Genomic DNA, 19004 nt, shown 5'->3' with positions numbered 1-19004 from the left:
ATTGTATTTCATAGCAGTCTCCTATAGTATAGACAATTTTTTTCTTGGAGGAAGATTATTGTTGGAACAAAAAATTAGTTTACTCATGCCATTAGATAAGAAATTTTCTCCACTGTGGAAATGTCTTATTCTCATTAAAATCAGTGGGTTGTTAGTGCTCAAAGCTGTGCAAATGTATGTCTGTAAAAGTAGAATCTGTGTGTGTAAGCTGTGATTACTGGGACTAAGCAATAAACTGAAGACTCTTACAGTTCTAAATATTTCTGTAATTTTCAGGAGGCCAGACAGTAGTTGCACAGCCACTGCATGTCCAGCAGCTGCTAAAACTCAAGCACCACCAAGCAGCACAGCAGCAGAAAGCCATCCAGCCCCAGGTTGCACAGGGACAAGCTACTGTGCAGCAAAAGGTACTATTGTCTGCTGTCCCATTAACTTGTGCAGTGGTGCTGTGGTTGTAAAGCTTTGGTTTTGGATGACCAGGACACCCCTAGAGAGTCAGTCAGGATTTCTAGGGGTGATCTTAGGTATATCTAGAGAGAACAGGTTCTCAGATGCTTCATTTTTTTCTGTAAAGTGGTTGATTGTTTGGTAGTTTTTAATAAGTGTATTGTTGTGTGAGTGTTGTGTGTAAGAGAGAAACTTTTCATTAAATACTGTAATTCTGAATACTTGTGTACATGCATGAAGGCTTTCATCTAGTACTCATTTTTTTTTGTGGTTAATCCTGGGAAAATTATTTTTTAACAACTAAATGTAATTAATCTTTTTTCCCCGCATACCTGTTCTTTAAAGTACACTTATCTTTTGTAGTCATTGGTGCCTTTTTTTCTCTTGTGCAGATAAATGCTCAACAGGTTACGGTCCAGACCCAACAGCAGACTTCACAGCAGCAAAAAGTAACTTATGCTACACAGCCTGCCATTAAAACACAGTTCTTAACAACTCCAATTTCCCAAACCCAGAAACCAGGTGGAACCCAGCAAGTGCAGGCCCAGATTCAGGTACAGGTAACACAGGTTTACACCCTTAAACTGTACTGGGACTGGAGAATTGTAAAGACAACAGGTGAGGTAGAATTCAGCACCCACTCATTTTAATTCTAGTCACACATTCATTTAAATTGACTTTTCAATAAAATTCACTGGTGCTGCATATGTGGCCTTTCAGCTAGTCATAGCTGTGAGCTGCAAGTTCACCTTTCCTCTTTGAAATAAAATAATTGAGTCACTCCTTTTTATTAGGCATAGGATTCCATACTGTGTTTACTGAGGAAAATTCAGCCAGAATTGTTCCTGTTTCTGGTGCTGCCTCACAGCCTAATCTCTGGTAGCTTAGAGCAGGTGACAACTCACTTTTTTTTCTGCATAACTGAATCAGCCTAACCAAGGAAAAAGAAGGGGGTTAGGAATTGGAAGCCTTACTCTTTCAAAAATATATCCCAGATAATGTAACGTATTAGAACTCATGTGCATCCTTCAATTTTCTAGGTAGTTGGAAGGAAATGACTCTGTTGTAGTTAAAATTGAAAATATTTTTCTTCCTCCCCTAGCTAAGTTCTTCTTTCCACTGATCTAAAATGTTTCATAAACATTCAGCCTCACAGAAAATGCCAAGCTACAACTTACCTTGAACAGGCCTTGGTATTTTGCTGCTATCAGCAGCTTTTTATTTTGATCCAATCTTTCTTTATTTCATATCACTACAGGTTGCAAAACTCCCACAGGTGGTCCAGCAACAGGCTACTGTTGCCAACATTCAGCAGATGGTTTCAGTTTCCCAACAGGTAGGTTTTGCTCTTGTCAAATATAGCACTAAAAACATGATCTTTAGAAAAGCTCATGTTTTTGCAAAGTGTGTATTTTTCACGTTATGTGTGGCATAGGTAGTATTTTTGAAGGATATAGCAAGTGCCTTTCTATAAAACTAAGTCTTGAATACTGAATCAGCTGAGGTATATTCTCTGGTCTAAAACTTTCATAGATGTAGCAATGTTTGCTCATCACTGTAGATAAGCTGACAAACAGATTTTTAACTGTTTTCTAGAGCTGAAAGGATGTTTAAAAATTGGTTTCTGGTGATGTATAGTCAATACAGCAAATAATTGAACTAATGAGCACCATCTGAGCTTTTCACACAAAAAATGAGGACAAATTGAAGGTTACAGGTTGTTTTGTTTTAGTTCATAGAGCCATGCCAAGTGCTCTGTAAAAGGCAGGATGGTGTGGTAGCTGTTCCAAATGTGTGCTGGTAACAGACTGGGCTTGGGCAGGAGGAACTCAGGTGGTTTGGTTCTCCTTCCCTAATGACTAGGCAGTTTAATTAACACTCTTTAGATCAATCTCATCCAGATCATTAGCAACAGGCCTAACTTAGGCAGTTGGCTGGCAGGAATTATTTAACTTTGGAGGGTGGATGAAGTTCTTGACTTTGGTACACAAAAATCTGGGCCTGCCAGCATTTAATCTGCTACAGTTCACAGTGCAGTGTTTTAGTGCAGAATAAAATCTGTGACTGTTTATCTTAAAATGATGATAAAGTGGTGTAAGCTGTCTGATAACCACCTCAGATGTGAATGCTTCAAGGGCAAAGTAGACAGCAGGAAGTAGAAATCTCGTTAGTCAACACAAGTTGAGTTGTCCTCTGTAGTTAGGAAGAGCTCTTAGATCATTTTCAAAAGTCATCAACGGTGGCATAACTCTGTGAGTTTGAGTCTGTGGCAAAAAGACAAACAGTTTCCCTCCCATGTACACTAGTGACTTCAGTGGCAGTAGATTTAGGCCATGATAAGTTTTATTTAAACTATGTTCTTTGTATGTATATGGCACTATTTTTATCTTCATTTTTAGTGCTTCTCATTGGAATCCTTTTGGATCATTCAAGAGTTAATTTCCTCTGAAGAAGTCCTTGTAGCTTTGTTTTACTTCTGCATCTGACAAAGGCAGTTGAAGCTGCATGGTTTTCATTACCTTGTCTCCTGAGCAAGGAGATGTTGATTTTTTTTTTCTCCCTTGTTCTGGGTACAGCTATGAAAATCAGATGTCTGGATGGAGTTCAAACTATTCTGCCATAAATTGGCAATAGAGACTGGCAGCTGTAGTCTGAAAGGGCAATGGCAGAGACTGGTGGGAAGCCTCAGGGGCTGTATTTATTGTCACAATATGGGTGCAGAGTCAGCATTTTTACCTCTTTGGTCCTCTGGCTGTCCCTCTGTTCTTTTCCCTGCTCCTTCACTTCTGCAATACAGGAATTTTCCTATATATCTGGTGGGGTTTCTATACCTTTCATCTGCCTTCTGAATGTATCTGAGGGCATGTCCTTGGATTTGCACTGCAGATACCTGAGTTACAGGCATCTTGGCTCTGAGTTCTGGTTTCTAAGGCTCTAGAAGATGTGACAGAATGGTGTTTCTCTGACACCACAGAGCCTGTGTTCCCAGAATCATTGTCTGAGATGTTTGTCAGTTAAGAGAGCAAATACCTAAAGAAGCAGGATTCCTTCTGTAGAGCAGAAATGTAATGACTGCTCAGTTTAATGCCAAACCATTTTGTAATTGCCTTTTCATCCTGATGTGTAGGTACAAGCTCAGCCCCAAACTGTGACCCTTTCTCAGACGACAGCAGGTCAACAGCAGGTTCAGGTGATCCCTGCAACCACTGCTACTGCTCAGGTCGTGCAGCAGAAGCTGATCCAGCAGCAGGTTGTGACCACAGCATCTCCCCAGGTTCAGGCTCCAGGTGTACAGAACCCAGCCCAGACACCAGCAGCACCTGAAGCCCAGAGTCAGCAAGCAAAAGTACAAATGAGGACACCGACTGTCAGACTAAAGGCACCTACTAAACCAAGTTGAACTATTGCAATAAGAGATAAACACAGTATTTTGTGTTTGCTGAGACAAGTGAGAAGCTACTCCAAACATCCAAATGAAGACAAAACACCTCTTTTATTTTTTTTTTTAATTTTTTTTTTTTTTTGTAGCAGAAGGTTTCTTGCTGGTGAACATTTAAACATGAAAACTTACATGTAACTTCAGTGTATTAGCAACTGTTTAGCACTCAATCTCTGTACAAGATACATTCTGCCTGTGTTCTCTGTGCTCATTCAAACCAGATAACGCAATCATTACTTAGGTTGAAATTCTGCCCAGCTTCTCAAAAGTGAAATGGTGATCTGCCATAAATGTCAGTAACATCCATCTGTGTTTGAATACCACACCTGCCTGTGGGCATGTGCAGCTCCTTGCTGCAGTTCGGTGTGTGCTCAGTACCCACACTGAAGCCACACAAAGAGCCAGGTGTAGTTGGTACAGCACAGTATTTTCCATCTGTACAAAAGCTCTGTGTTGTTCTTTCCTGTGGTAAACGGCCCTGGAAAATCTAACACAGACTTGAAGTGCTCCCTGCAAAATTTAGCCAATAAATGTGAAAACCTGTAAGTATATGTAATTAAAAAGGAAAAGGTTTCATTCTCCATTTTTGTAAGTCTTTTAAAATGTTTGTTAGTAGTTTTTGTGTACAGTTTACTGAATAACCCAACCCGTGTGCTCATTCTCATATTTCACTTTAAAATAATGGGTACCTTAGGCATGAGCTGAGTAAATACTGTGTTGATAGTAAATGTGTATTAAAGTGTAGCCCTTTTTTTTTTTTTTTTAAAAGAGTTGTTCAGTAGATACAGCTAAACAGATGATCCATAGCTGTTTCTCATGGGATTTCTGTCACAAAAAATCTCCAGCTGATAAAATTGAATCTCTCAGTTTCATTCTGCTCTTGCAACATGTTTAAATGTTCAGTACTTTTTACACGGCTTTCAGCTTGGGGGGTGGGGGGCTGGGGGAAGGGGAGAATAGTGAAATGAAATCTAATACTTAATTCTTCAACTGTGTAAAGAGTAAGATCTAACTTTTGTACTATTCTTTTACTAAAGCTAACGATGAATGTATCTTCAGGTGGGTATTTTGGATGTGAATAGAGCGTGGCCTCTTCCTCCAAATCAGTTTGCCTTATTATGGAGAAAAAAAAAAGCAAAAAGCTGCATAGAACTGTGGGGGGTTACTTTACTTTTCTTGCATACAATGAATAACAGACTTTGCAAACAGCACTGAGTGAGGAATCAAAAAGCCCATGGTGGCTTGAAGGGATTTGTTTTACTTTGGCCGTAAAACTGCACAAAGTGTAAAATCCAGACAAAATTAGAACATTCCTTTTCTGAGATGGTTTTAAAATTATTTTTTTCATTCTGTGATCTTTTTACTCTTTTAGGAAAGAAGCCTATTTAACGGCAAGAAAAGCAAATACTTTGTTTTTACCTCTGTATGTCCACACTTGTTGGTACCTGGCAATCCACATGGCTTAAACAAGAAAGAATTCTCAGCCAGCTCCTCTGTGTTAGTTGTGATAGGTACAGCCAATTCTCTTCAGATTACAAATGTAAACACTGGCTCAGGCAGCGTTCTGACTTTTTTATTTTATACCTCTTTTGTCCTGCATACTTTTTTTCTCAGACCCTCAGGTGTACAAATACAAGGGCATTTTGGGTTTTTTTTTAAGCTGTTTTTGCATGCAGTAGTATTCCCCTGACCCTGCTAACCCCTGGCGTGTGCCATCCCCTAAACTTCACAGCCAGCCATGGAGCTGGCGTTGCTGACAGCAGAGTAGTTTAAAATGCAAAGCAGATGCAGTGGTAATGGAGAGTGACACTGTACAGTATAGCCTCGCTCATCCAAAAATATTGCTTAGCTAGCCCCAGTTTCACTTTTAAGTGTTTAGCTTTTATGATGTGCATGAAAGTTGGGGTGGGGGGGAACAGTTCCAGCAGTGGGAGAGCTGTTGGCTGCGTTGTTGTGCTGGTCTGATTTGGTGTCTAAAGAGGCGATTGTTTCTTGTTTAGGTCAGTTGATGAAGATAAAAAGTCACCATCTTTTTTTTTTTTTCCTTCTCATTTTTTTTTTCCTTCCTTTCGATGTGTCTTTCTCCCAGGAGTGTGTTAGGAAGTCAACCTGTACATAAGTGATGAACATTTGTACTCGACCCAGTAGGATGATAAGGAATAGTGCTGTATCCTACCTGAAGGTGTAATAAAGTGTACATTTTTATACCGCTGCCTCGCCGTGTACGTTTTTATACGGCCTTCTGGACCGGTGCGGGTTACAAGGGGGGCGGTCCCGGTCCGGATCGTGGTCCGGATTGCGGTCCCGTTCCCGATCGCGGTCCCGGTCCGGATCACGGTCCCGTTCCCGGTCCCGTTCCCGGTCCTGGTCGCAGTCTCAATCGCGGTCCCGGTCCGGATCGCGGTCCTGTTCCCGGTCCGGATCGCGGTCCCGGTCGCGGTCTCGATCGCAGTCCCGGTCCGGATCGCGGTCCCGGTCCCGATCGCGGTCCCAGTCCCGATCGCGGTCCCGGTCCGGATCGCGGTCCCGTTCCCGGTCCCGGTCCAGATCGCAGTCCCGTTCCCGATTCCGGTCACGGTCCCAGTCCAGGTCGCGGTCCCGTTCCTGATCCTGGTCGCGGTCCTGTTCCCGATCGCGGTCCCGGTCCCGGTCTGGATCGCGGTCCCGATCCCGATCCCGGTCGCGGTCCCGTTCCCGGTCCCTGTCCCAGTCCCAGTCCCGGTCCGGATCACGGTCCCGAGCGCGGTCCCGGTCCGGATCGCGGTCCCGGTCCCGTTCCCGATCCCGGTCGCGGTCCTGTTCCCGATCGTGGTCCCAGTCCCGGTCCGGATCGCGGTCCCGATCCCGGTCCCGGTCCCGGTCCCGGTCCCGGTCCCGGTCCCGGTCGCGGTCCCGGTCCCGGTCCCGGTCCCGCCCCCCGCCGGCCCCGCCTGCGGGCGGTGCGGCCGCGGCTCCTCCCCTGCGCTGCATGCGAGCATGGCGCGGGAGGCCGCGCTCGCCGCTTGCCTGGAGGCCGTGCTGGGCAGCCGCTCCAGCGCCAACCGCGTCTTCGAGCTCCTGGAGCCGCTGGCGGTGCGGGCCGGGCCGGGCCGGGCCGGGCGGGGGGAGCGGGCTGAGGGAGGGCCGGGCCGGGCCGGGCCGGGCCGGGGCGGGGAGCGGGCTGAGGGAGGGCAGCGCCGGGCCGGGCCGGCGCTCTGACACGCTGCTCCGCAGGGCCAGGAGGAGCCGGAGGACATCGTGAGCGCCGCCAGGGCCTGCAGCCGGCTGTTCGGGGCGCTGCTGGAGCGGCGGGAGCTGTTCGTGGGGCCGCTGCCCGAGCAGGACGCGTCTCTGGGCGGTGAGCGCGGAGCGGGGCTCGCGGCGCTGCGCGGGACGGGCGCGGCCCTGCCCGAGCCCGGCCTGTGCGTGTGTCTGTGTCTGTGTCTGTGTCTGTCCCTCGCAGAGAGCTACAGCGCCCAGGACAAGTACAGGATATGGATGAGGCACCGCTACCGGGACTGCGTGGCCTGCCTGGGCGAGCTCATGGGCCACGAGGCCTTCCAGGTCAAGGTGGGTCCTGAGCCCGCTGCTGTTCACGGGGTTCCCGTGAGCTATCGCTGTATCGCTGTATTTCAATATGTGTGTTCTAAGATAGCATTGATGCTCTGACTCACCTTTGCTCACCAGTAGTGAGCATGCAGCTTTCTCAGGAAATATTTCATTCTTCTTCCTCTTGAAAGTACCTCGTTTGGGTTTGACCCCTGGTGTTATTGTTTAGGTGGGTGTTGTGTTTGTTTTTTGTTTTTTGTTTTTTGTTTTTTTGTGATGTTGCTTTCTTCTTTTTTTTGTAAGGAATTGGCACTCTGCACACTCATGAAGTTTGTCGAATTGGAGGCACAGTATCCATTGATCAAAATAGAGTGGAAAGGAACTTTAACTTTTCCATGTGACCTTCTTAAGGTAAGCTGCGGAACTGAAAAGTCCCTCCTGTCAGTGACCTGATGGCACATGAACTCATGTGCCCTCGGCCATCTCACTCTGTGCTCCAGTGCTGTGAGAGGCTGACTTGTTGCTTTCCTTTCCAAACCCTTTGTTAGGTAGTTGTTGATGGTTTGCTTCCCACCACCGAGGACGCCTCACTCCTGATCTCCCGCTTTCAGGAGTACCTGGAGTATGACGATGTGCGGTACTTTGTCATGAAGGCTGTCACTGCCAGCGTCGGGCAGGTCATGCAAAAGACAAAGGAGGTAACAGATTTTTACTGCTCAGGTGGCTCTGGATGAGCTGCTCTGGCTTGTGTATCTTGTGTGTGAAGCAGGGACTAATTAGTAGTGTATGGAAATGTTTAGAAGCCAGAGAAATGAGTGTGCTCACTGAAGGCATTGGTATTTTTCTTATGTGTGTCAGTATGCCAAGACTGGCTTTACTCTGAAAGTATTTCAAGACACATACTGTTCTTTCTGGTCTAAGCTCTAGCTTCTGTTTTACCCAAATCTTCACAGCTTGAGTGACACACAGAGAACTTTTAATTCTGTTTACTGTGATGCAGAGGAAGAAACTGTTTCTTTCATTGGATCCACCAGTTTTGTTAAGCTTGAATAAGTACAGAGATAGGTTTCATGTTGGATAAACAAGCAACAGTACTCCAGAGAATATACCAGTGTGTAGTTTAGTCATTAACATTTTCCCTTTTTCTTTCCTGAATATATTCAGTACTTGGAAACAGGGCAATATTGAAACCCAGCATCTTGCTGATGTGAAACTTGCTTCATGTTTGTTTATATGCTTTTTTCTTCAGAGGCCGCTGCCTTTTTACCAGCAGAATGTATTTTCCCTTATCTCACCCATTAACATGCCAAACAAAGAGTCTGAGATGGTCAAATTTATGGTCAAGCAAGGTTAGTAAACTCTGCATGATAAACTGTGTGTGAAAATAAAAATCAGATTAAGATTTCTAGCATGTAAAGACTTTATTATTGTTTGCTGTTAAAGAATGTCTGCTTCTTTGATCACTGTGATTCTAACAGTCTTAAAAATCCACATCCCTACATCTACATGGGGGTCTGTTATGACCTTGTATAAAATTAAGTACTTCAGGCCAAATTTTTAGAGCATCAAAAGGTTAACTTAAAAAGGGTCATGTTAATTTTTTGAATATCCATTTCAAATTCAACATCTGGTTTCCCTTTCTTCTTAGATAACCATGAGGAGTTGAAACTTTCAAGGCTGCAGGTAACTGTTCATTTGGTGCATTAGAACTGAAATTTTGTCTGCTTAAAACAGAGCATTATCTGTACCAGTGTGTTTAACTCACTGTTTGCAATTCTGTTTTAAGGCACACAAACAGGTGTTTGAAAAAATGTGGCTGACTTTTTTGAAGCACAAGGTGAGTGTTACTTTTGCCACTGATCTGCATTGCTCTTTAATTTAAGGACTCCTGATCCTTAGCAATTGTGTCCAGCCTTGCAGGAAGGTGCTGGTAGGACCCCAGTGTGGGGTGGGAGCAGCCCAGTGACCATTTCTGTTGGATCACTCTGCTGAGAAGCATGACTGGTTTTTCTCTTTACTCTCAGCCTTTTTCCCTACCTTAAACATCTCTGCCTATAAGGGTGATCTGCAGCATAACAACCTCTGCTCACAAACTGAAGCTTCCCCAGCCTTTCTCCTGGTGATTTTCCCCATCTGAGTGATGACACTGTTAGTTGTGAGCACCTGCTTTCTTGAATGAACTTCATTGGTGTCACTTGTAAACTCTCCCATTTGGGAACTGCTGCTGCAAGCTGTTCTGTATTTTTCTGGCACGTTCCCTTCTGCTTGTGCATTGCCTTTTTGAGCCACAGGTTGCTGCTGCTATCTGAATTCTCCCTGCAGTGCTTCTTTCTCTGTTGTTTTGTCCTTCACAGCTGCCCACTGGCCTTTATAAAAAGGTTCTTGTCATTCTGCATGACTCTGTGCTGCCTTACATGAATGAGCCCACTCTCATGATGGACTTCTTGACAGTGGCCTATGGCATAGGTGAGTGAGAACAGCCTTTTATCCTTTGTGGCACCTCCAGCATGATACAGGTGGACTTGGAAGCTCTGGTGGGTGTAGCACCACGACCTGGCTGGTGGAATAGGTGTACTCCTGGCTGGGATGGAGCTAAGGAACTAGGGTCAACTCCATTGTCCCTGAAAGCGAGAAGATTTTACTTATGCTTGTCAATGTCATTGCTCCTTGTGTGTAAGGAAAATCATATTTAAGGCTTTGGGGAAGAGTAGAATACTGGAGTGATTTAAGTATAGAGTTCAGCCAGTGCTGCTGATCCAAACACAGGATCCACAGATTCCTGCAGAAATGTCCTTTTTGAGCAGACCTTTGCCTCGCCAGTGTGACTTTGTTGAGGAATTAGAGCAGCACATTTTTGTGTCTCAGTTGTTGAACATTTGTTCTACTAAACTACAGCTTAATCTTTGTAAGAAACTTGGGAATCTCTGGAAGGCTGTAGATGGAATTGTTTCACTTTTCAGCCATCACACTGGCTCTGATTTCAGCTATTGAGTTTTGTTTTCCTTCTGGGAGATTATATTACAGAAAAAACCTGAAGATTATTTTTTTCTAGTTATTTTTATTGTGTTGATATCTGCCTGTTTTTTTACAGGTGGAGCAATCAGTCTTCTAGCCCTAAATGGGTTGTTTATTTTGATTCATCAGCATAATCTGTAAGTAAAAAGAGTATATTGTTTAAAGGAACATGGGTTTTTGCATTTATATCTTTATGTAAGAGGAATTGAAATGGATTCACCACACCTTCAGGCTTTGAAACTCCCCCATGAGAAAGCCAGACTGCAGAAGAGGCTCAGGCTGTTGGGATGCTGAGCTTTTATGTCTCTCTGATTTCTTTTACAGCTGAACCTAAATAGTCTCTTCTCTAGACTGTGGTAGCTCAGCACGTAAAAATCAATTTCCATTGATCTGATTACAGAGTGAAGCCATGGTCTTTGGTGTCCCTTTCACTGCATCCTGTACCGTTTGCAGTCACTGGACATGGCTTCACACCGTGAAGATGGCTGGGCACTGCAAGAGTCATAAATTCACCTTGCAGCTTGTTTTCAGGTGGTGACTGTAGAGGGAAGCCTAAGAGAGCTAAACAGAGCACAGCAGTGGGCTGGGGTGCTCTTAATGAAAGCACAAAAACATTTAGTTCCTCTGTACATCACTAATGGATGTTGTATTTTTCCTTTTTTTCTTTTTTTCCTTTTTTTCAACAGGGAGTATCCTGACTTTTACAAGAAGCTGTACAGTCTGTTAGACCCTTCCATCTATCACGTGAAGTACCGAGCTCGCTTTTTCCACCTGACTGATCTGTTTTTGTCTTCATCGTAAGTAGCATCTTTATTATGTGTGCTCACATATTTTTCTCCTGCTTTTCTATTCTTGAACAGTCTCCCACATGTCTGGATTTAATGTATTCAGTGTGCCTGCTGGATTAGATACATTCTTATGGAGAAAACTGAATCCAAGACTATTATTGTAGTCTTGTGTAATTTTTCATGTGCTATTTTTGAAGATTTGCCTCACAGCCATAGATTTTCAGAAAGGAAGAATTGCAGTTAGTTATCGGAGTTTGAGCTGCAAGTGCTTATGGATGTGTTTTTGATCTCTGTTCCACTTTGGGTGAAAGTGATGAATTTTCTGTCTTGCCTTTGTAAAAATGGAAAAGTGAAATTTGCAGGCTTTTTATAGATTACAAAGCTGTTGATAAATGGATGGCTTTTTGCAGACATAAAGCACTGAAATGTGAAGTGTTTGACAGTCTGTCTTGATGTTGTCAGTTCATTGTACATGGGGAATAAACTGGATAGGCAGCTGGTCATACAGTTGCTGTCATATATTATAAAATAAACCAACAGTAACACAGCACCAGGCACTTCATATCCAACCCCCTTGTATTCCTGGTGTACTTCGGAGAGAGTGACAAGACCTGTGGGTTACTTTGTTGAGCCTTGCAGGTGTAGTGAAGCCTGAGTGACTGAAAATTGTCATTTTCATCTCAATTCTTCTGATGTGAAGAAGGGGCCTAAATGAGTTGGTTGCTGTTAGAAATTTGCATTTTTATCATTAAAAAGAAAAAAAAAAGAATTATGCGGCACATTTACACTACATGGGAGCTTTATGTTCCCATTAACAGCTGCAGTGCTTGGAAATGTTATGTAAATTTAACACCATGGCCTGTGTATTAATTAAACCCACAAAATGACATAAGAAGAATATAATTAAGGTTGCCTGGCCAAGCACTCAGTTTATGAAAGGACTGAATAAAGTTTGCCATGAGAATGGCCGTGTATACGGGCTGTGCTTGGCAATGGTGCCACATGTCAGGATTGAATCTCACAGTGATCTGAGATTATGCATGCACTGAATGTAAATTCCCCAAAAAATTTGTTCCGGTGAGCACACAACACATCGCTGCTTAAAAGCGAGATTCCTAAAGCTTCTCTTTCCTCTATAGCCAAAAAAGCCTGATGAGCCCCCTGATCTCGAGGTGCTGTTAGGGTGGCAGAGGCTGCTGGCTGTCCTGCCAGGACTCAGGCTGTCCCCTGCTGTCCCCTGTCCCCAGGCACTTGCCGGCGTACCTGGTGGCAGCGTTCATCAAGCGGCTGGCCCGGCTGGCGCTCACGGCCCCTCCCGAGGCTCTGCTCATGATCATTCCCTTCCTCTGCAACCTCTTCCGGAGGCACCCCGCCTGCAAGGTGCTGCTGCACAGGCCAGGAGGGCCAGCAGGTGAGAGGGCAGCTGTGTTATGCCTTCAAGGCAGCATAAAGAGGAGCATTCCTCTGGAGGAAAAGGGGAGATTGCAGTTCTGAGGTTTGGAAGGATCCCTTTGGTCCCGTCCCTTGAGTTTGTGAAAGGTCAGCAGGCTCCTGCTGTTCCAAGTGCCCTACTTTGCTCTTTAAAAGTAACATGGGCTGCCAACAGTGACTCTTGGGTCATGCTGGGATTTGTCATTCATTCCCATAAATTACTTGGGAAGGAGCAACTCTGGCTGCAGCACTGCTCTGGGCCTGTGTTCCCTTTGGGGTTATGGACATCACATAGAAGGTATTAGCTCTGGATCTCCTATTTCCTTAGATATGTCAGAAGATCCATATATTATGGAGGAGGAAGAGCCATCTGAAAGCAGGGCTTTGCAGAGTTCTCTCTGGGAGATTCAGGTATGTCATCCCAAAATGAGCATCTGGGTCTCGTATGGGTCTCTTCCATGCTTGCTGCTTCCTTGACATACGTTGGCAGTGGACAGTCCCTCTCACAAGAGCCTGCTTGACCTGTATCTTGCAAATGAGATGAGTTCTTTTACTCTGCATCATTCTCTATCCTAGCAGAGCATTCCATACACTGGAGAAAGGTATGCTAGTTAGTGGGTGGCTTGTGAGCACACATTAGAACTTGCAGTTCACAGTTGAAACAGACTAAATAACTGCAAAGGTACCAAACTTCTCATTTGCTCTGGAGGGGAGAGAGGAACTTGGTGAGCACTGATGGAAGTGAATTGAGTAGAGCCAGGTTGTCCTCTAGAAATGGATGAGGGGTTTGTGTAGGGGGCTGAAGCAGCAGCAACAATGATGTGCAGGAGCTGGAATCCTGGAGAGCTGGAGCTTAGGTGTGGCATGAAGGCACTGTGAGGTGGGAGAATTAGGTTATGCAGTGTAGGCATGGCCTGTGGATGAATTTGTCTGAGCTGGATGTGACCATGTGAGAGGAGCCTTTGACATGTTTGAAAGATGCCTGAAATTAGGATTTTGGGAAGCCCTGTTGTAGCATGGTACAGCGACCTTGGATCTGATGGAATTTGGTGGTCACTACGGGTCTGACCAACAAATGGGCAGACTCCTGTGTGGGAGTGCAGATGGATGTGTGTTACCCTGTACTTTTAGATTATCTCCCATTTGTCTTGCTTTTTCAGTCTCTCCAGAACCATTATCACCCAGATGTGGCCAAGGCAGCTGCTGTCCTGAACCAGTCCCTGTCTGAAATGGAGGATGACATATCAGGGCTCCTGGAGCTCTCAGCTTCTGAGGTAATGCTGCTGTGCCTTTGTGAATGACTGGAACCAGAGGAAAGGAGGTTCTGGATGCAGCAGCCATGTTCTGTTCATCTGCCTTGCTGCTGGGGAGGCAGCTACACTGACTTGGTTACCCAGAACCAGGGCAAACCAGGAAAATGGTCTGCTAAATAACAGCATGAGCAACAGTGGTGACATGGTGGCTTTTTTCTTTGAAGTGTTTATTTGCTGGATGTTTTAAGACTTTAGAGAGTGCAGTGTTATTGGGGTGAAGAGCCTGTACTGAGTTTTGACGATATTTTCTGTTTTTTATTTTGTAGCTTTTTGATAAAGAAGTAAAGAAAAAGGCTGTTGATGTGCCCTTGGAGTTTGAGCAAGTACGAGGTTTGTTTGGGAAGAAAAATGATATTTTTGCAGAACACTTCAGTTTAGACTGATGCCATCTCTTACCAAAACATGTCTGTCAGGAGCTGGATCTTAAGGGCACACAGAAAGCTCCCACGTGCTCTCCCTGTGAGGAGAGCTGGACTGCTTGAGCTGCAGCCTTCTTCAGAGCCCCTTGCCACTGCCCCTGGATGGACTTTGCTGTGTTTCTCACACTTGCATACTGCCACCTGATATTTGGGAGGGATTTTTCCTTGGAGCAAGTCTTTCTGCATTTGTTCATGGCTGGGATCCCAGTCCTTCCCCCAGAGCTGCTGGTGACCAGGGGCTGCATCAACAGACATCTCACTGCTACTCCATGGGGCTGAGGGGAATTGCATTCTCTGACTGCTCTTGTTTTTCAGATGTTTTACTTTTATATGAGAGCTGACAGCCTGCTTGTAATAAATGTCTTCAGTACAGAAGTGGAAATACCTGATGTATTATAATTATATTTTTATATGCATTTTTAAGCTTGTCTTCAGAGGCATGTTTATCTTCCATGTACTCAGCACTCCCACATTCAAGGCATTGAAACTGGTTTGTCTAACAACTCAGAAGATACTCAGTAAATCCATCTAGCAAACGTTGCTGGTGTTCCTTCCTGTACATCCATCTCATGCACTAAGGTTGCTGGATTCCAAATGCTCGTGAGCTTTGGAAGTGAACATAATCCTGGTGCCTGCTGTAGCCAGGGAGGCCAGCTGATGTGCAGTGGGAGGCTAATCCTTGAGTTTTGCTTCAGAATGATAAGCAGCTTGGTGTGGTTTTGCTTGCAGCCTGCATGTGTTTTAGGGGCTCTAGCTAGAGTGTATCCAAGGGGTAATAACTTTAACTCCACTGCTACTGGATGCTTTTGTTAATTTTTCATATACTTCCAGAAGTCATGCACAAATTCCATATTGATGGGGTTCCCCCCAAGGTTTTAAGTTTGAGATAAACTCATTATAAACAGCACAGATGAACTCAACTTTTTTAAAACTCATTTTCAACAACTTAATGTTACCTTCTTAGATTTAAACTCTGCTTGCATAATTTTAAATAATATTTTGTGGAAGAATAAATTACAATCAAGAAAGCAGAGGCCAAGAAATCCAATTTCTGGCAGCCAAGTCTGGTTAAGTCAAGGAAAACTGCAGCTGTCATGGAGACACTGAAGTGTTACATTTTCTTCATCCAGTTTTTTCATGCTTTCCAAACAGTGGACGTTTCCTCACAGTGTAGAGCTCTACATCTTTTTTTTTTCCTTTCTGATGCTTTTGAATTCAGATGGGGTGTTTCTCAGGATTGATATTTCTCCTCTTTTTCTTTGCAAGTCTCTTTCTTTGTTCTCTGGTGAAAGGGCAATGCTGTCTCCTCCCTGGCCAGCCTACTTTTCTTCTTTCTTTGACTTCTGGTATCTGGGGTGGGAAGGCAGAACGGTTGAGATGTAACTTTCAACTTGGGAAACCTTAGTTCAGGTTCACCCAAGCCTTGTATTTAATCTCTAAGATGTATCTCCCTTTGTCATGGGCTTTTGTCTGTATGTGTTTGGTAAACATCTTGAAGTGTTCTGCTGTAGCAATGAGAACCACATGGCTCACTTTGAAAGAGGTCAGTGCATCATCTCAGATGAAATTAATGACTGTATATGAAAGAATGAATGTCTGTGTTGAATGGCTTTCTCTGATAGTTTTATTTTATTCAGGCTGGCCCTAATTATATCTATGTGTAATTGCTGGTGGGCAGTGTCATTCACTTCTGTGATTATGTTGACACTCAGGAGTGTTGGGCTCATTTTGAAAGCACAAATATTAAACCACTTAGGCTTAGGGCAAATCCGTGTATCAAAATGCTGGAAATGAGGGAGTTTGGTTGTGTTCTGCATGGACAGGGGGTAAACAGTGTCCTTAGGGTTGTGTGACCTGTGTGCCTGTCTGTCCTTCTAGGGTCTCCTGGCACCAAGCAGGGACACCTTGCATGAGGGGCAGATGGATTTGGTGGGGAATATTGGAAAGCAGCAGCTCCTGCCTGTGGGGAAAGCCTTGTATCTGAGACCAAATGGCCACAGTCTAAAGCATCATCCAAGCACCAGGAAAAGGGATGCCATGGAAAGGAAATGGGGAAAAAAGGCAATGGAAATCCCTGTGTTTTTCAGGAGAATTGCAAAGACACCAGCATTTCCAATGTTCCACCAGCCATGGATTCCAAGTACCACACTGCAATGAGCAGTGAGTGGATTGGAGCAGGATGCAGTTCATGTTTTCCAGAGAATTCCCAGTGTGTTGGGAGTGTGTGCTGCCCATGTTCTACCCGTGGCAGCTCCTGCTGACACTGAGGCAGAGGCTCAGGCTGACACAGGGTGTTTCCAGATTCCTCAGCACATTTCAGTGCTGAGCTGGAAATGCTGTTAGCGCTCTACTTGAAGTATGTGCAGCTGACCTGGAGTGACTTAATTATTTTGTGATGATGCCTGGCAGCCCCAGCACAGTCCCACTGTGCTTGGTGCAGGCAATCAAGCCACAGACAGCTCAGAGGAGCTTACAGCTGAAAGCCTGGGTGCACTTCAGACAAGCCTTGAAGGTCTTCCACAGACTCCCCCAGCTCTGATGCTGCACTTACCTGAGCAGCATTTTTAAACCAGCTCTTAGGTGGAGATAGCTTAAAGCCCCTGCCTGTCCTTGGAAAAACATTCCACCTGGTCTTTCATCAAGGCTTTATCTTTCAACTTTCACCCCTTTCCCCCCAAATAGGAGGCATCAAGGAAAAAAATCAGCGTTATAAATATTAAAAATTTCATCTGCACAGAGTGAGCAACCCTTATCAGGCTGCACACCTGCTGCTGCTCCTGCTCTACAGGTCTCCAAAGACTGTAGATTATAGATGCTTTAATCATGGGGTGTATTAACTGGAAGGCCAGATTGAAGTACCAGGCAGCGAGTGCATAAGTCACTCCTGTTATTATTTGGTTTTTATCAGATGTGGGGAGGGGGGAGAGGGCTCTTCTGGTTGTTTTTTTTTTTTTTTTTTGGGTTTTTTTTGTTTTTTTTGTGTTTTTGTGGTTTTTTTTTTTTTTTTTTTTTTTTTTTTTTTTTTTTTTTTTTTTGTTAGGCTATTTCAGTGAGCATAAAGCAGTTCTATAAAAACATTGACATAACCATGCAGCCTCTCCACCCATCACTGCCTCGGACCCCCACCAGAGGGTAGCGATAAAGTCTCTGACTCAATGGGCTGCCCTTGGTTTGTTTTCCTGAGCTTTCATTCAAAGTCATCCCAGCCTGGCTGCAAAATAGAGCTGCTCAGCAAGAACATGATGTGATTTATCTGGGGAGTCAAAGGTTGAGGTAAGCACACTGTTTGTATTAATCAGCTTGGATTCTTACTTCTAAGATATTCATTGGGAGATAGAGGGAAGTGCAAATTTACATCTGTAAATGAGTGCTGCTATTGGCATTAAGGTGGTTTCATATCCCTGAAATAGAGCTACAGTGCAGCCATAACCCCTGTGTTTTCCTCTACCTAATTTTGAAAAACAAGCTCTCAGTTAATTTACAGCCCTGCTCAGGCAAAAATGGCATCTCAGTTCAACTGACACTAGCTTTTTTCCAGCACTATCATAATCAATATTCATTAACTGAAGCCTATTGGACTTGGAGATTTACTGCTATTAATAAGCCAAGAGTCTATCTTTGTGTAGTTTATGAAGAAAGTTTGAGACCTGTTACTAAAAAAATTGCTTTTCTGAAGTTTCTTTACCCTGTCCCTGGGTCATACTTGCACCTCTAAAAAGAGATTTCTGGAGCATGTGAATAGAGCCAAAAGAGATAAAACCAGAGTGAATCTACCTTCCTCTTCCAGAAGAATAAACCCCAGCAGACAGGATGCTCTGCTTGATGGTGCATGCAGAGATGTGAACGTCATCTCTGTCCTAACAGAGTTAAAAGCTGCAGACTCTGTGTCCTGCTGGTTATCCCCATTTTGTTGATAAATGCACAGAGTGAACCTTATCAAAAGGAGCAGGCTGCAGGCCTGCTAATGGAGCTGTGCTTGTGCTGAAGATAATTGATGCCTCAATAACGCCACGCGTTATCCAGAGAGCGGCTGGAGCGGTGTGTGAGGGGAAGCATCAATCACAGGTGCTCGTGTTAACTTTTATCAAGTATTCAGGTGGGTGGCAAGGTGCATTCTTGGGCTGCTCTTGGGGAAAGTGTTGGGCTCTGAGATACAAAGCGAATGAATCATCACATCCCTTTTCCTCCATCAGTTTCCTGCTCCCTGGCAGTGTGAGCATTTACATTTTAGTCGTCTCGGCAGGAGATGGGAGATACCACGCGCTGTGAAGCAGAGGTTTGATGGCCAAGAGCTGCCGTTCCCAAGCCTTGCTGGTGCTCAGTGTGTCAGCTGCAGTGTCCCTGCAAGGATGGCAGCCCCATCTCTCCGGGCGGGGAGGGGACCGCGCTGCGGTGCCGTGCGGGAAGGAGCGGGGCGGCTGCCCCGGCCCTGCCCCGTGGCCGGCGAACGGGGCCGGTGGCCGCTAGAGGACGGTGCAGACCGGGCGGCCGTGCCCGCGGGGCATCCAAACCCTCACCGCATCCAAACCCATCCCTTCCTGCAGCCCCCGGGCCGGGCATCGCCCTCGGCAGGTGCGGCAGGCAGGAGAGCGAGTCCACAGCACAGCCAGGCCGGGCGGTTCGG

The 19004-nt window shown here is 45.0% G+C and overlaps 2 protein-coding genes across 12 annotated transcripts in view; both read left to right on the top strand.

Annotated features, from left to right (window-relative positions):
- Window positions 1-6093, top strand: part of EP400 (E1A binding protein p400) — a 46954-nt gene extending 40861 nt beyond the window's left edge. For 8 of the 11 annotated variants that reach the window (XM_077787198.1, XM_077787200.1, XM_077787199.1 and 5 more), the window contains 4 exons: window positions 277-407; window positions 840-1007; window positions 1706-1783; window positions 3575-6093. In XM_077787198.1, the coding sequence (XP_077643324.1) occupies window positions 277-407; window positions 840-1007; window positions 1706-1783; window positions 3575-3847 (650 nt within the window). In that variant the 3' untranslated portion in view covers window positions 3848-6093. The remainder of the gene's footprint in view (window positions 1-276; window positions 408-839; window positions 1008-1705; window positions 1784-3574) is intronic. The other 3 variants (XM_077787202.1, XM_021544471.3, XM_077787194.1) reach the window with 1 other exon arrangement.
- A 768-nt stretch (window positions 6094-6861) lies between these two features.
- NOC4L (nucleolar complex associated 4 homolog) lies at window positions 6862-14916 on the top strand. The gene is made up of 15 exons (XM_021544570.3): window positions 6862-6958; window positions 7100-7223; window positions 7329-7435; window positions 7718-7825; window positions 7963-8112; window positions 8664-8763; window positions 9063-9097; window positions 9201-9251; window positions 9769-9880; window positions 10506-10566; window positions 11116-11226; window positions 12465-12628; window positions 12977-13059; window positions 13809-13922; window positions 14228-14916. The coding sequence occupies exons 1-15, from the start codon at window positions 6863-6865 to the stop codon at window positions 14342-14344; spliced, it is 1533 nt and encodes a 510-aa protein (XP_021400245.2). The 5' UTR covers window position 6862; the 3' UTR covers window positions 14345-14916.
- The last annotated feature ends 4088 nt before the right edge of the window (window positions 14917-19004 follow it).

The sequence above is a fragment of the Lonchura striata genome, chromosome 18 (genome assembly GCF_046129695.1).
Source record: "Lonchura striata isolate bLonStr1 chromosome 18, bLonStr1.mat, whole genome shotgun sequence".
NCBI lineage: Eukaryota > Metazoa > Chordata > Aves > Passeriformes > Estrildidae > Lonchura > Lonchura striata.
This window is presented reverse-complemented; position numbering and strand designations above follow the sequence as displayed.

Bases quoted from the DNA above. Each gene is read 5' to 3' on its own strand.
- NOC4L (XM_021544570.3), top strand. From the start codon at position 6,863: ATGGCGCGGGAGGCCGCGCTCGCCGCTTGCCTGGAGGCCGTGCTGGGC. The intron at 7,826-7,962 runs GTAAGCTGCGGA...ACCCTTTGTTAG, and splicing joins TTCCATGTGACCTTCTTAAG to GTAGTTGTTGATGGTTTGCT. The intron at 9,252-9,768 runs GTGAGTGTTACT...TGTCCTTCACAG, and splicing joins TGACTTTTTTGAAGCACAAG to CTGCCCACTGGCCTTTATAA.